The sequence below is a fragment of the Myxocyprinus asiaticus genome, chromosome 10 (assembly GCF_019703515.2).
Source record: "Myxocyprinus asiaticus isolate MX2 ecotype Aquarium Trade chromosome 10, UBuf_Myxa_2, whole genome shotgun sequence".
In the NCBI taxonomy this organism is placed as follows: Eukaryota; Metazoa; Chordata; class Actinopteri; order Cypriniformes; family Catostomidae; genus Myxocyprinus; species Myxocyprinus asiaticus.
In genome coordinates, this window is record NC_059353.1 from 15,680,517 (window position 1) to 15,695,917 (window position 15,401).

Below are 15,401 nucleotides of genomic sequence, written 5' to 3' on the forward strand. Positions count from 1 at the left end.
GACTTTATTTTTCATTTTATGTGGCATGATTGGTCACAGATCAAACCCAAGGAAAAAGCATTACAAAATTGGCAAGCTGCCACACATAAAAATCAGGAGAACAGGTATTAAGGGCACAACTTCAGCGAACTGGAACTGCAGAGAACATGAAATGATCCAAATCATTCTTAAATTTACTTTCCTTTTATTTTAGTCTCAAAGGCAGATCTCAGTGTACCCATGATCAACCAGTGCCTACACTGTGTATATAAAGCAAGAAAATAAAAGAAAAATAAATATCTAATCTAAACTAAAATAATCTATTATCTATCTTTCCTAAATTCGGGGCGCCCCTGTCTGATTGGAGACACCAAGAGAGACGAGTTTTCCCATAAGTCTGCAGACTATCATTTGCGCGCCATCCTCATGGATGTTTCCGATGTCTCAAGGACATCCTTGCATTCTAATCAAGATACCACACCGTATGTAATATCTAGCCACTGCTAGATTCTTAATAAAGACTCTAAGTGAGGACTAGAACATAAGCATGGACTGTTAGAACCACTCCCACCAGCTCTCCTTACAGAGTACAGGGTGTAACCACTCCCACTCACTCTCCTTACAGAGCATGGGGTGTCTTAGGCCTCTTTTTATTCAGGGCAATAACAGCGTCTCACTCAATCTCTCCACCAGACAGTCCTTAACAAAATAATAAAATCTACCTACCATATTTCTGTTGGTTGATCAAGTTTACACCGATAAAGTTGCCCGCATTCTCCACCATAAGCTGTTGGGGGTAACAGCTGGGTCCTCAATATGTATATTGAAGAATTAAACTGAGTCAGGTTTTGCAGTAATCAAATGAGAGAGTTTACTCTGATTGTTCTCTGCAGGTTCAGTAGGCATCATGAGTCGATGAGATATAACAGTTAGAAAGACAGGAAGCCGAAGTGAAGTTTTACAAACTTTCCAAAGCAATTATAGTCATGTGCAAATTACATTAAGGGTGTCATCATACCACAATTCTGGTAGGTCAACTGCTTCAACATATTACAAATATGGACTGTTTCCGTCTTCATGAAAACAATAATTGTTAGCCACAACATGAATCGAGGTCCCATCCTTGGTTGAGACAAACTTATGATCAGATATCAGAGGTTAGCTATCAGTTATGGCTACTCCTTATTTCTTTACATCAAAGGGGTACCAAGGAGAGCAATTAAAATCCTTGGAAGTTGTTTTCGACTATGGCAAAGTCAAGTTTGAGAGGACATAATAACAGTAAATAATTCAGAGACATAAGTTATCTAGACATTCAATGTATCGGTGCTATCTTCTCCTCCGGAATAGAGGCCTTCTCCCCAACCCAGATGGAATGCTGGGCCTCACATCTGTGGAATATTAGGACAGAGCACAGAGAGAAACAAAAGGGCACTCCTTTGCACAAGAGAGCACACTATTGCTGCATCTAGTTAAATAGGGTATAAGATGCGTTATGTAATAGAAATAGAAATGGAATAAATGCAATACAACATAAAATGCACATTCTCTGGAGGCCGGGCTAAATAAGTAATCACTGTTACTGCACTCCTGGCATGGTCCAGACCCTCAGTCACCTCTGAAATCACATACATAATACTTGTACCTTATAGTAAAAGAAAAATATACAAATGATTAATATAATAACAATAAATGACAATAAAAGATAAGGTATAACTTGTAAAAATAAAAAGGATTTCGAAAATCCACCCCTTCAGTGTATTTAAGGCAAGGTTCCTTGGTCTGTTATTAACGACTCCATTCATGTAATATCTCCCATCTTCCCCCTCTGTAGGAAGCTGGCCAAGTTGGTCTCTTGAGGATAAAATTAATAGATAAAAATCACAACTCTTGTTGTTTTGCGGCCGAACACTAAATTCCCCCCTCGCTGCAGTCACACAGACGTGGTGCTGACCTGAGGGAATCGATACCATTGGCTATAGTTAATGCTGTGCTTTCCTGCCACTGGCAGAGAGAGAAAATAAATACATTTACCCTTTATTGAACTTTCTGTTGTAACACTCCTGTAGAATGAGCTTCTGTGAGCAAAAGAGCAGAGTTCAAATTAAGCCTTTCTTAGTCACCAGGTGCTGTGGCTCAGCTTATTGAAGGAAACACTATACAGAGAGGCAGTTCCCTTATTTGATTCCTGCTGCTGCCCACCTTCTGTCTCTTGTTCTACCAAAAGCATTCTTTCACAACCAGACTGATCTCACTGTGAAACTGGAAACAATAGGTTGACTTTTCTTTATATAAAATTAATCTGTGCTTACTGAAACTTAAAATGCTGCACACAGTGGCCAAAGCGGTAAGTGTTGTTGGACGTATGGGCAGGTGTGAGCTCCATTTTCTGGGGGAAATGTCCACGGAGGAGCGCCAAAAGCGAGTTTTGAAGCAAGTTGTTTTCAGCTGTCCAGGATGTAATACAGTGAAGAGGAATGCATATTTTATAAACTGTACCCCCAAACTTAAACCTAACCATCAGTGTAGCTAAAATGTAATGTCAGAGGGGAAAATGCAACCTCCGAATTGTGCTCGTCACTGATTATGCAAATGCGATTACTTTCTGGTTGCAACGCAGGATCCAACAGCATGCTTCCGGTCACACCACAAGGAATGAAAAACACGCTTGTGCCGATGCAAAAATGTCTGATGGGAGATGCCACTTGTCAAGGAGTCCGCATATTGTGGCCGATCCTAGGGTACTGGAACTCTCGAAAACAACATGCTGACTTCCCATGTGATCTTGTTGTCACTAGTTTGGAATTCAGTACTCACAGACTGCTCAGTATGTACTGAATACTGCCTGCAATTAAAAAATATATATATTTTGAAACAGCAGTATGCAACCGTACTGTTTCAAACAAGAGTATTCTACATTATAACATGACTTCACTTCGTTGTATGCTTAATTCAGCAAGTGCTGTCCAAAAATATAGTTATTCTGCATTTTCAATCCATTTTTGTTAATGTTTCTTAACTTTTGGCAGTCTGATCAAATTGGTAAATTTCACAAAAACATGTCCAGATCATATTTTGTACCAACATAAAAAAAAGACAAAAGAAATGATGTTTTGCATAATTAAAATGAGGAACATTTTTTCTATTCAATTCAAATAAATGGTGACTGAGCTGAGGCTAACATTCTTCCTATATTACCTCCTTTTGTGTCCCATGGAAGAAAGCAATTCAAACGGTTGAGTAAATGAAAAAAAAAAAAAAAAACGTATGATCTTTTTGGGTGAACTTTTTCTTTTACGACTTTATTGCATTGTGACCTTATTTCTATGACAATTAAAGTGTTAGTTTTGTGTGCAGAAAAGAACAAAATTAAAGTTCTAATGATTGAAATTATGTACAGGATGTCTTTATTTTTATTTTGTGGTAAAATATTACCTGCACTTGTGAAATCATCCAAAAAATGACTCCATTGCATGTGTACTCTGCACATTATACACACTGCATACTGCAAAAATAGTGCAGGTAGTTTGGCAGTATGCCATTCTGAACATACCCCCTCTCTCTGCCTCCCTCCCTCATCCCAGTTCCATAGCCTGTGGCCATATTAATGTAAGGTTTCCGTCTGTGTGTGACCAGCTGAGTTTATGATTATGTTTGTAACTGCGGGCTATGTGTACATTCGGGTGAATCATATGTGCACTCGTGTGTTTGAGTGAAAGATGTGTGCTTGTGTCTTTGATTAGAGCAGGACCCTTATTAAACATTGATGGTGTTATTCACTTGGAGGATGATGAGGGTGCTCAGTCAAAATGGCAGCAGTAATTAAGGCGTTCTGGATATGATGGCTGCGTGATGGATTGTTGAAAGAATAACTATGCTGCTCAGACGCTGCAGGGGAAATGGCTTGCTTGGAAACCAGAGGCCAAAAATAAATGTACACACACATGTTTGGTGCTGTACAGTGTGTGTGTCTGTGTGTTTGTGGTTTATGCCTACCAAACACCTTTAAAGAAAACCTGTTTTGTTTTCTAAATGTTCTTAATGAAAGTGATAGATCTAGGGTTTTAAACCTTGACAGACACAGGGACGCCTCATTCACACTCTCAAACAACCCTGGAACCTTTACAATAAAAAAGCTAGATTCTCTGTAACACTTCAAAATAACTTTCATTAAGAACAGTAATACTACATTATATAATATGTAACAGATCATTAGTTAGAAAGCTAGAAATGTATTAATTATTAAAAATGTGCTAAGGAAATTGTATGGATTGGATATATTTGGTTGAAAACGCAGGTTGTGGATGATGTCAATGGAAGCTGATTTCCATCTTGTATCCACATCACGTCATTGATGTGGTTAAGATGTGCAGTAATTATGGTTGTATATGCATGCCATTTTGCAATCAATGTGTAGTATAGTCATTGGTCTCCAGTACATTTCAAAGCGATGTCATAACTCTCCTGTGGTCTTTTTGCCTCCTAATTCAAAAACATTATTAAACACAGATTTAAGTTATAGCATCATGCTCATATAATAATAGGTTCACTCGATTTAATTTCAAGTTTTGCCTCTTTCTTAGAAAGATTTGGAAAGGTAGTAATGTTTTTTTGTTTTGTTTTTTTGCCTGTGTACTTATTGCCATTACCCTACTAATCGTATGACATAAATTAGTGCACTAGTGTAGACCTGCCATATCACATGTTGTTCTGTAAAGTAAGGTCATCTACAGACTTTAGAAAGCTCTGACAGTGCATTTGACAGATAGGAATGCGTAAGATGCATTTTGAGGGTGTAGCAAGTGCCGGGAGAGTTTCAAATACAGCAAATAGAATTTACGAAAGCAAACTGGACCTGCCTCTCTGAAATTCTTGTTGGTTAACAGATGCTTACATCATGGTCCGTTGCAACAAAAGTGACAGAGCGTCACTTTAGCAAACCCTTGTGCTTTTCCTCTACACCCTTGTGACACATCATCACTATTGAAACCAATAGATCTGCAGCGTTCTCTGACGCAGTGTAAATGCTAGTGTGTTGGTGCCCTAAGAATAACACAGTCAGGAAATTAACAGTACTGGCCCATTTCAGATGCCATTATTGTGAACTACAACTGCCGCAGCAAGCTTGTATGCATAATACCATCGCTCTTGATTGTAGTCTATTTCAATTTAGCTGTAAAAGTTCATAATATTTTATGTATTAGTATTTTATGGCCTTATTCACTGTTCCGATCAATACAAGATTTGGATGCAGACTTGTGCATGTGATTTCATCCCCTGTTCCCTCTTCCTCTCTCTGTGTTTTTTTTTTTTTTTTTTTCTGGGCCTCATAAATTGTGTAAAGTAGCCGTGAGGGAGTGTGGTGAAGAGAAGATGGATACTGCTACACATTCCCACTCTATTCTCTTGGCTCTCCAATCACTGAGATTGAGAAGTGAAAAATGGCGGGGTTGGAATAGGGGAATAACTCTGCATCCACCCTCCCCGGATGAGCTGCTGTCTGTCTGACCGACTGCTGTCCACCCTGATCATTGATGCAGTGCATCTATAGACCTGGTGCCTCAGAGTGATTCTTCTGTATGGGGGTCCATTTCTGTGGTTGTTGATGTGTTTGGCCTTCTGTGTGTGTGGCCATGTTGGTATGGGATCACATGCTGATGTGAATGTAAAGACATCATGAAACGGGATTCGTAACGCATTTAACCTCGGTAAAGTTTTGTATGTGTAAACATACAGTGAAAATATTTCCCTGCCTACATGGCTCTAGTAACGTCAGTAAGAAATATGTTTTAAAGTTGTTCTTTAGAGTAAAGTGCAGTGATGAATCCTGCACAATAGAGCACAACAGTCTAGTTCTGGAAGTAAAAATCCCATTCATTTATCCCATAGACTAATTGATTTTCAACGATAACTTATAAACCTTTAAAGACAGACCTACCATGAGCTACGAGGTTGTTTATTGATGATATATGCTTCCGTTGAAGCCATCCATCTGCATTATTTCAACTTCATTGTTTAAAAATTTGATAGCTTAATTCATAGTAAACAACTACATTACCCATGGTACAGCTGAGAAAGATCCACCAATCAGAGAACTGCGGCCAACAAAACCCACGAAACGTGCCACTGAGCAACCGCCCACTACTATGGTGCACTGTGAATGATGTAATTGAGACGGTCTCCCTTCATCCTTAAACTACTTACGTATTTGTACATATCAGAATATTTTTGCAATAAAAGTAAAATATATTGTTTCTATACTTATAATCATCAACCTAAAATCAGTAGTTTTATATATTCCCATAATTTTTAATTCAATTACATAATTTGCAATGCTTCATGGGATTGTAGTTTGTTCCCCTTATGAAAGACAGTAAGTACACAGTCTTGAACCTCTTTATGTCCAATTTTCAAATACTTTTTTGCCTTAAAACAAAGTTTGTGATGTTGTGATTCACCTTGGAGCTGGTTGGTTTGGTTCATGGCTTTTATGAAGAATTTTATAAAAAGTCCATGGAAGAAATGAATGGGGAAAATACTTCTGGAACCCAGATGACTGAAAAAGTGGGTGGCACTGTTGCGCTCTATAAGAGCAGGAACATAATGTGTGTTAAATATAAATAATGTCAAATTTGATTTCCTGATTTCTTTACAGGAACGTTAATAACTAAATGAAAGTAAATAAATAATTTCAAATTCTAACTTTTAATTACTCGCCTTCGACACTGAATGACTGAATTACTTACTTTATTCTGTACAACATGGGAGAAATTTTGTAGAATGTATAAAGGAATGTTCCAGGTTCAATACAAGTTAAGCTCAATCGACAGCATTTGTTGCATGATGTTGATTGCCACAGGAAATAATTTAAACTCCTCCCTCGATTATGTAAAAAGATCAAAAATAAAATGCAAAAATTGTGGCAATGTAATGGCAATGAATTTGTAATATTGGATATAAATTTACACAGATGAGTTTAGTAAGCAATTTTATTGCACTGAAATCCTGAAAACATGAATAATGTTTTATGAAAAACATTGTGTATTTTAATGTTTGTGGACTGGCCCCATTAATTTCCTTTGTAAGTGCCTCACTGTAACTGTGATTTTTGCTTTTAGAAAAAAAAAAGAAAAACGAGGGATCAGTTGAAATAGTTTTGTTTTCATTTACACTATGCCACAAATGCTGTACATTGAGCTTAACTTGTATTGAACACAGAACATTCCTTGTGCATGCACACTTTCAAACTTGGTCCTACAAGACACATCGCAACAGGTTTGACATCAGTGAAAGCAAATGCCATTGGTTCTCATGTGTCAGTTAACCAAACTCGATGCACTAAGGACTACTACTGTGGTGCTTTTATGGTGTTTTTGTCCTTTTTGGTGCTTGTATGGACATTTAGTTTTGACTGCAGACCACAGCATGCATCCCTTGTAGACACTGTGTATAACACTGATTGTAAACTCTGAGAGTTCAGGGTACTCTGTTACACTTTGTGGCCTAAAAAAGCAGAGACAAAGAGAGCGGAGATATGTGTATGTTTGTGTGTTTACATGTGTGTCTGAATATGTGCTTCACAGTAACACCTCTGGGAGCCACAGCGGCAGCAACATTAAACCTGCTTGAGTCACAGGAATCTTCATTGTTCCTGAAAGAACAACAGATGAAAAAGACTGTTTATGACAACCGCATGATGGAGAGAGGTCGGCCACAGTGTTTTGTGTGGGTGCGTGTTATTAATCCACAATGAGACCTGTTCTTTGTGTGTCCCTGCGTTTGTGAGTTTCTGCATAGGCACTTAGTTTGTTTTGAGACCTCACTGTACAAGTTCAGTATCCTGTGTACAGGAGTGTGTGTGCGTGTGTGTGGCTACCGGGTTGCAGCGCTCTGGACCTTTCCCACAGCATCATCCCTCTGGAATGCTTGGCACTTGCGCCGTCTGTCTAACGAGGTTTTAAAAAGGCATGTTAATTTGTTTTGTCTTAATCTAATCGTTATACGAATTCATCCTCTGTTCCTCTCTCTCCCTCTCTCTCTCTCTCTCTCTCTCTCTCTCTCTCTCTCTGTCTTACTCTTTCATTCTCTCAGATAATCTGATTGATCATCAACCTGAAGAAAAGAAAATTGAATTTCAGTGTTCTGTGTGTCTATAGGGAGAATGTAAGGGGGTTTTGGAAAGTGGTGAATGTGCACTTTGTTTTTGATGAAAGTACTACTTGTTCTCTTGTTGTAGAGTTGTAGTTTTAGTGAGAAAACAGGACTGTTTTCTTCAGGGAGAGATTCCACTACTTTTTTCACTACATGTCGAGCACTGTTAGCACATATTTACACCTCGTCGTTACTAGGTGCAATGCGTCAAGATTCCAGTGTGTGTGTGTGTGTGTGTGTGTGTGTGTGTCAAAACATAACTATAATATTACTAATTCTACAATGCACTGTACTTCCTTTGCAGTGCTTCCTCTTCTTTTAGATTTTCACTGTAATTGTTGGTTACATCCTGTTTAGGTTATCAAAACAGTGTCTTTATTAAACATAGAATTATTCAACTCGTTGTGTTGCCCTTTTTCTCAACAGTATCATTGAGCCAGACTTTCTGAGTGATCCTTGCATCAACATTTGCTCTCTTATATTTTTTAGCTGCACATTCATAGTACCGAGACAACTGGCATGATGCCCCAGAGGTGGGTGCCCTCCGAAATGACTGTCTGGTGTGTGGATTTTCTGAAAGGACTCTTACCAAAGTGTCTGATCACTACATATACTCCTTAGTGAGATGGTGGACATGGCTATTCGACTTTAAGGGTTGACAAGAGAAAGCAACAGTTGAAAAGGTTGTGTTTGTGTTACTTGACCATTGAGAGATTGATTTTGATGTTTCTGTGTTGGGCAGGACTTTATCTCCAATGTCATACTTCCACAGTTCTGTGCCAGAACTCAATATATGAGCAAGAAAAATATCACACATTCTCTAGAATGTCTGATAAGCACGTCATTTTGCTTTGTCTGGAAAGGAAGATATGTTATATTGTGCTTTGGACAGGTGCAAAATGTTAAGTTATACCATATTGGTAATTTTTAACACTGATGTTTTATTTCTTTATTTGTATTTTTTTGTTTTGTAATATTATTTTTTATTGTTTTTACTACATCTGGGGCTCTTCCTCTTGAACAAAAATACGTAGCATGCAAGATGAGTCATCAGTATTTTCAGTCTGTTGCCACTAAATAATTTTTTTAAGTATTTATTTTAGCCAAAATATATGTTTTTATAAGGAGTACACTAACATACAGTACAGTAGATGGCCTCAGAGCTAACAGACATGGACTAAAAGCCATAAAACAAAAAATTTTGACTTCATGGGTTCATTAAATGACAGTGTCATTCTGAGTCTTCTGTGTGTGTGAGTGTGCATTATTATGTGAATTGAAGTAGCCTGTAACATAGGGCTTTTGATTATCTGTCACTGTATTGAGTCATCTCTATGTCTGCTTGAGCTCAATAGTCACCCTGTAGTTTGTGATATGTTCAAATGATAGAGCTGTAGCCTGTGCTACCACACTGTGGCCTGACTTTTTCTTAAGTGGCTACAATCTGGACATCAGCAGCCTGATATGCTATACTTCTGGATTTTTATCCCAACACATGTATAGGTCAAATCGATAGTGCCTAAGCCCTTTGTTCTGGTTGCGTGAGGGTAGGTAGGGGTCAGGTGCTTATTTTATGTGCGTATATGGCTTAAGGTTCATACATGTGTATGTTGGGGAATTGTATTCATGCGTTTGAGTGTGGATATAATGGGATGGTGTGAATGAGTCTTGAAAGATTGGATTGTTAAGCAAAAGGGTTTAGGTTCAGATCCCACAAGTGACGATCGTTATGACCGTTTAGGGATGGGCACAAATATGTGATTTCAATGATCAGTGTTGGTGTAATCGGATTACAAAGTAATTCGCTACTGTAATCTAATTACTCTTAAGCACAAAAAGTAGTGTAATACATTACATTTAAAATGTTTGTAATCAGATTACAGTTACTGACTTTCAGTGAAATTATTACTTTTAAGTACATAGATTACAGATATTTAAAAAAAATATATTATTTATGTGTAATACAGTTAAAATGTGAATTCATATTTTCATATGTACCCATTTGCATTTCTGTGACAGCTGAAGGGTGTGCGACAATTAACAAGTAGAAAATAGACATTATTTTGAATTTGTTGAGCGGAAAAAATAACTTAAAAGTAATTAGTAATGTGATTACGTTTTCAATGAAATAATCATTAAAGTAATCTGATAATAATTTTAGAGAATTAGTTAGTCATTTGTAGTAGATTACTTTTTTGGTAACTTACCCAACACCGGCAATGATCGATCATGATATAATAGGTGTTGACTTGACTTATTATTTTAACTAACTTCAAACCATTTCACTCCAATCAAAATGGCAAAAAGGGGCCTCATTTTTAAACCACAACATGTTCTTCCTTTCAGAATCAGCTAGATGGAATAAAACAAAATGGAATAAAATGTAGGGCTCTTGATGTGTTTTAAAAAGTTAAACTGTTTTAACTTGACACACTGTTTTAAAAACGAGACACTGAAAATAAAAAACAGCGAGATGCGATGCAAAGGTAAAAAAATGTCAGTCTAAAGCATATGTACATAGACCAATTTCACCAGTGGTGAAAGTTCATGGATTGCTTAACCTACAACCTTCTGGCTATTTAGTGCTGCTAACTAGTCACCTTTCTGAGAATTTCTCTTTTATGAATCCAAAATGTATAATTTACGTGATCAAAGACATTTTTCGTCCTTAACAACCGCCCTTAACGTGATGTCAGATGTTTGCAGGTATGATATTTCTTGATTAATTTAATAGTTGAGCTAAGTTAATTGTGTTTTTGCAGTGGTATGGACCGTATTCAGCAACTAAGGAGAGAGTATCTTCAGGCTCGTAGGGAGGGAGCAGCTCCATCCTACGAGGAGCTAGAGGCCCGACGGAGAGGACCAGAGTATGACCCACACAAAGTAAGACATCAAACCCACATACTTTCACCTTTCCAGTCACAGGAACCCCCTGCTTTAATCTGCCTCATTATTTCCATACTGCCTTAACAGTACAGACTTTGCCATTCATAATCAGAACTCACAGAAACTTCCACCAAATATACGACCTTAGGCATTGCCCCTTTATTAAGAGACAAACCAGAGTAATTTGTTTTCACTCAGAACACTTAGCAATTCCTTTTATGTGAGATCAATAGTTATACCTCTATAATTTTAATGATCTAACGTCTTTTTATTTAGAGCTGCGGTGAACAATGAAGAATCGCAGGCTGCGGGATTAGAGAGGCAGATTGAATTAAACTAACTCCAAACAGCAATCACCCAATCTAACGAGCCTGCTCATTAAGGTCGACACTGCATTTATCTGTTTGCTCGTTGGTGCTTGTTTATCTATTTGTTCAGTGCTAATTATTCAGCGACTAAAGGAAACAAACATTCATTGCGTCAAAACAAAAGTTATCAGCTACCATTTTTGGGTCAAAGAAAGCAGTTTTGGCAAGTTTTTTGGGGCTGCCTACAGGCCACATGATTTTATTGTGGAAATGATGATGATTGCCTGAAGGGAACATGAGAGAAATCCCCATATTCTGTGAATTCATACACTTACGCACACACACTTAGACAGACATTCACAGAACTTTACACACCCTGTTCCGTTACTGTGACGTAGTCTACACCTCAGATATAAATACACCTCATGACCAACGCATTATGGCTGTCTATTGTTATGGCTCACTTCTGCTTTTAGATTTATCCCATTTATGGGTATATCTTAACTTATAACACGGCTCTCTGAATACTTGATTCTGATTGGTCAGTCGCAGCATTCTTCAGTCAGATATTTTGTGTGTAGCTATGTAAGCAAATTGGATAATGAACAGTCAGTCGGTCATTATCGCAAAATTAATACCCTCAGGATGATAACACTCCTCTTCGCGTTGGGGTCCTGATCGCCTTATTTTATTTTGCAATAATGACTGACTATATTATCCCTTATGTACTGTATCTCACTTGATCAACCCTCATGGATGTTCACAATAAACACTGAGAAGTGAGAAAGATATTTCGACTGGGATATGTTCTGTTGGACAAACCTAACACTGAATGCTGCAAACAGAACTGTACAGTTAATTCCCACACAAGAACAGTTCAGTTTACACATAGTTCTCCAATCACACTCCTACCTAGCCAATCACACTCTTTTCCTCCTCTTGAGGACCCTACTGCTGATGTTATAAACATTTCTTTTTTCTTTTGTATTTATGCGAAGAGTTGCAGTGTTTACTTGCTCGGTCCAAACTGTGTTTCAAAACTAGAGAGGGGTTGGATATAGAGTGTATAGACATTGATTGATGATTGTTTGACCACTCCATGAATTTCTGTGCTGACTCACATTGCCTGTCTGCTCAGGCATGGCTGTGGTGTAGTCATTTTAGTGATCAAAAGTTCACTTTTGAGGACTTCTGACTATGAAATTCAAGGTTTTTATTTGTTACATCAGTATTTGTGTTCTTACTAATAGGTCAAGAAAACAATGTGTGTTTTCCAGAAGGTACCCAGGAAGTTTAGAACATGGCATTTGCAACATTAAACAATCTATTATAAGCTCTTCAGTTAAATTTTAAAAAGTAGTACTATAATGCCCCAAACTTCATGAAAAATCTCTTTGTCCTAAGAACACATTTAGACCTTTCGGTAAAATTTTGACTTAATGATATAATTGACCCTTGCCTTAAAGGAATAATTCACCCAAAAATGAAAATTCTCTCATCATTTACTCACCCTCATGCCATCCCATATGTGTGTGGCTGTCTTTCTGCAGCAGAACACAAATGAGGATTTTTAGAAGAATATCTCAGCTCTGTAGGTCCATTCAATGCAAGTGAATAGGTGCCAAATTTCTGAAGCTCCAAAAAGCACATATAGCAATCATAAAAGTAATCCATACGACTTCAGTGGATTAATTAATGTCTTCTGAAGTGAAACGCTAGGTGTAAGAAATAGATTAAAAAAATAAAAATAATCACTTCCAGCCAGCTCCATGAGGGTGGAGTTCAAACTGCCTCTCGCGTGAAGTAAGCACATAAGCCTTCTCTGCATAGACATTCATATGTAGATGCCTTATTAGCAGCTGCTCCTATGGACTGCAATCCTGTTTCCACACAAAAGTAGTTTATGCAGCGGTCTGAGCAAGGAGCTCGGTCTGAGGCATCTCCTCCATTCACTTGCATTCAAATCAATTCAAACAGCTCTCCTTGTTGACCGTTCCAAGATGGTGCTGCAGTTGACAAATCCAAACAAGCCGAATGAGGCATCTATGTATGAATATCTATGTTCCTCTTTTGTAAATAACACTGCACTTCTGTATTTTTTCGTATTTCTCAGGTCAGTTCTCACATGAACTTGCCAATGCGTTTGCGTTATGTGAGAGGCTGCGTGACCTCGGCCCTCGTGAATTTTTATTAAAAATGTTTTAAATATTGATCTACTCTATTCCTTATACCTAGCATTTTGCTTTAGAAGACATTAATTAATCCACTGGAGTCGTATGGATTACTTTTATGATGGCTATATTTGCTTTTTGGAGCTTAAAAAATGTGGCACCCATTCACATGCATTTTATGGACCTACAGAGCTGAAATATTCCTCAAAATCTTCATTTGTGTTCTGCTAAAGTAAGACATCTGGGATGGCATGAGGGTGAGTAAATGAAGAGAGAATTTTCATTTTGGGTGAACTATTCCTTAATGAGTGCCAGTGTGGTTTGATTATTTTCCATTGATTACCCAAGAGCTACAACAGTAATATGATGATAGCTGAAAATTTACTTTTAAAATTTGAATATTATTTTAATTTACATTTATTTACATTTATGCATTTGGCAGACGCTTTTATCCAAAGCGACTTATAGTGCACTTATTACAAGGACAATCCCCCCAGAGCAATCTGGAGTTAAGTGTCTTGCTCAAGGACACAATGGTGGTGGCTGTGGTGATCAAACCAGCAACCTCCTGATTACCAGTTATGTGCTTTAGCCCACTATGCCACCACCACTCACCAAATGTAGGAGAATTTTGAGCTAGGTGTTTGAAACCAACATACAAAACATCAGCTAGAGACAACTGACATTTTTGCGCAGTTGGACTTTTGACAAATTTTATTGTTCCTGAGATCTAACCTTTGTGACTTCCCTGTGTGACAACCAGCCCAGCTCTCCCTATATACCTAAATACTTCCTGTTTGCACGTGAGAGGCTCAAAGGCAAATGCTATTGCTGTCATGCTGTGTCTATGCTGTTCATTCCTTAGATGTTGAGATAAAACCGAGCCAGACTGTCTGTGTAACAAACAATTATGTAATGTGTTGCCTGCAGTGTCTAATATGTACTTAAGCTATTTTTACCCTGTGAAAATTTCAAGCAAATGGGCTTGTGAATTAGGCAGTGCATGTTTTCAAAGGCTTCTCTTTTTTAGGGCCTGTAGTGCAGTTAAAGTTGGTATGATAATGCAACAATTGCCACCTCTCTCTCTTTCTCTCTCTCTCTTGTCCATGAGAAACGATGCAGACCATGAGAAACTAACCTCACAAATCTGTCAGAGACTCTCTCTCTCTGTCTCCCTTGCTCTGAGAATCATCCTCTGTTTCCTTTCATAAGCTGGGACACGATCCAGATCTTTCTTCAGCACACGTCAATAGCTACATCTCCTGTATACACACATACACAATGACACAAACTTCCCACACACACTTTTCCCGTAACTCCTTTTTATTTTTTCAAGTTACACTTTTATAAAGCCCATTGCCAGTAGAGATTTTTTTTTTCCCTTGAAATAATAGAGGAGAATGCTTGTTTAATATTCTCTGGTTGGGTGCTGGATTTCACTGTGCAAGAGTCAGTTCTTTAGTTGTGGTTTGAGAAAGATGTGATCAACCCTTGTGTGTTTTCCCAAATTTCTCGGCAGGATTTTGACCTGAGATTCTGCGGAACTGCTGGGCGTATCATGGTAGCAGCTCTACAAAGTCAAGGTTGATTTGGGCATAAGAGGGACAGGATGTGACTTGATCCTTTGATGTTAGTCCTGAATCCCAGTGCAAAAGCATATATCAAAATTAGCAACATGGTGTCATGAGACCCAGCCAAGGGCTGTAACAATGAGCAGCAGCAGCATATAGGTTCCTGTCTGCTCGAATGATTATTCCCCAATGTTCCCCAGCTAACCATTGTCATCTTTTCCTTTGTGGGAGCCATACAAACCACAGAGTTGAAGCAGAGTGAGAAAGAGACATCAGACTTGGGGAAAGGAGTTAGAATCCCGCATTGGAGATCTTGGAAGGCTGTCAGTGAAATC

At 38.1% G+C, this 15,401-nt stretch overlaps 1 protein-coding gene across 1 annotated transcript in view; it reads left to right on the top strand.

Moving 5' to 3' along the window:
- Positions 1–15,401, top strand: part of LOC127447162 (partitioning defective 3 homolog B-like) — a 502,153-nt gene that overhangs the window by 429,417 nt on the left and 57,335 nt on the right. Inside the window, exon 21 of the mRNA XM_051708779.1 lies at positions 10,893–11,013. Coding sequence (XP_051564739.1) covers positions 10,893–11,013 — 121 coding nt within the window. The remainder of the gene's footprint in view (positions 1–10,892; positions 11,014–15,401) is intronic.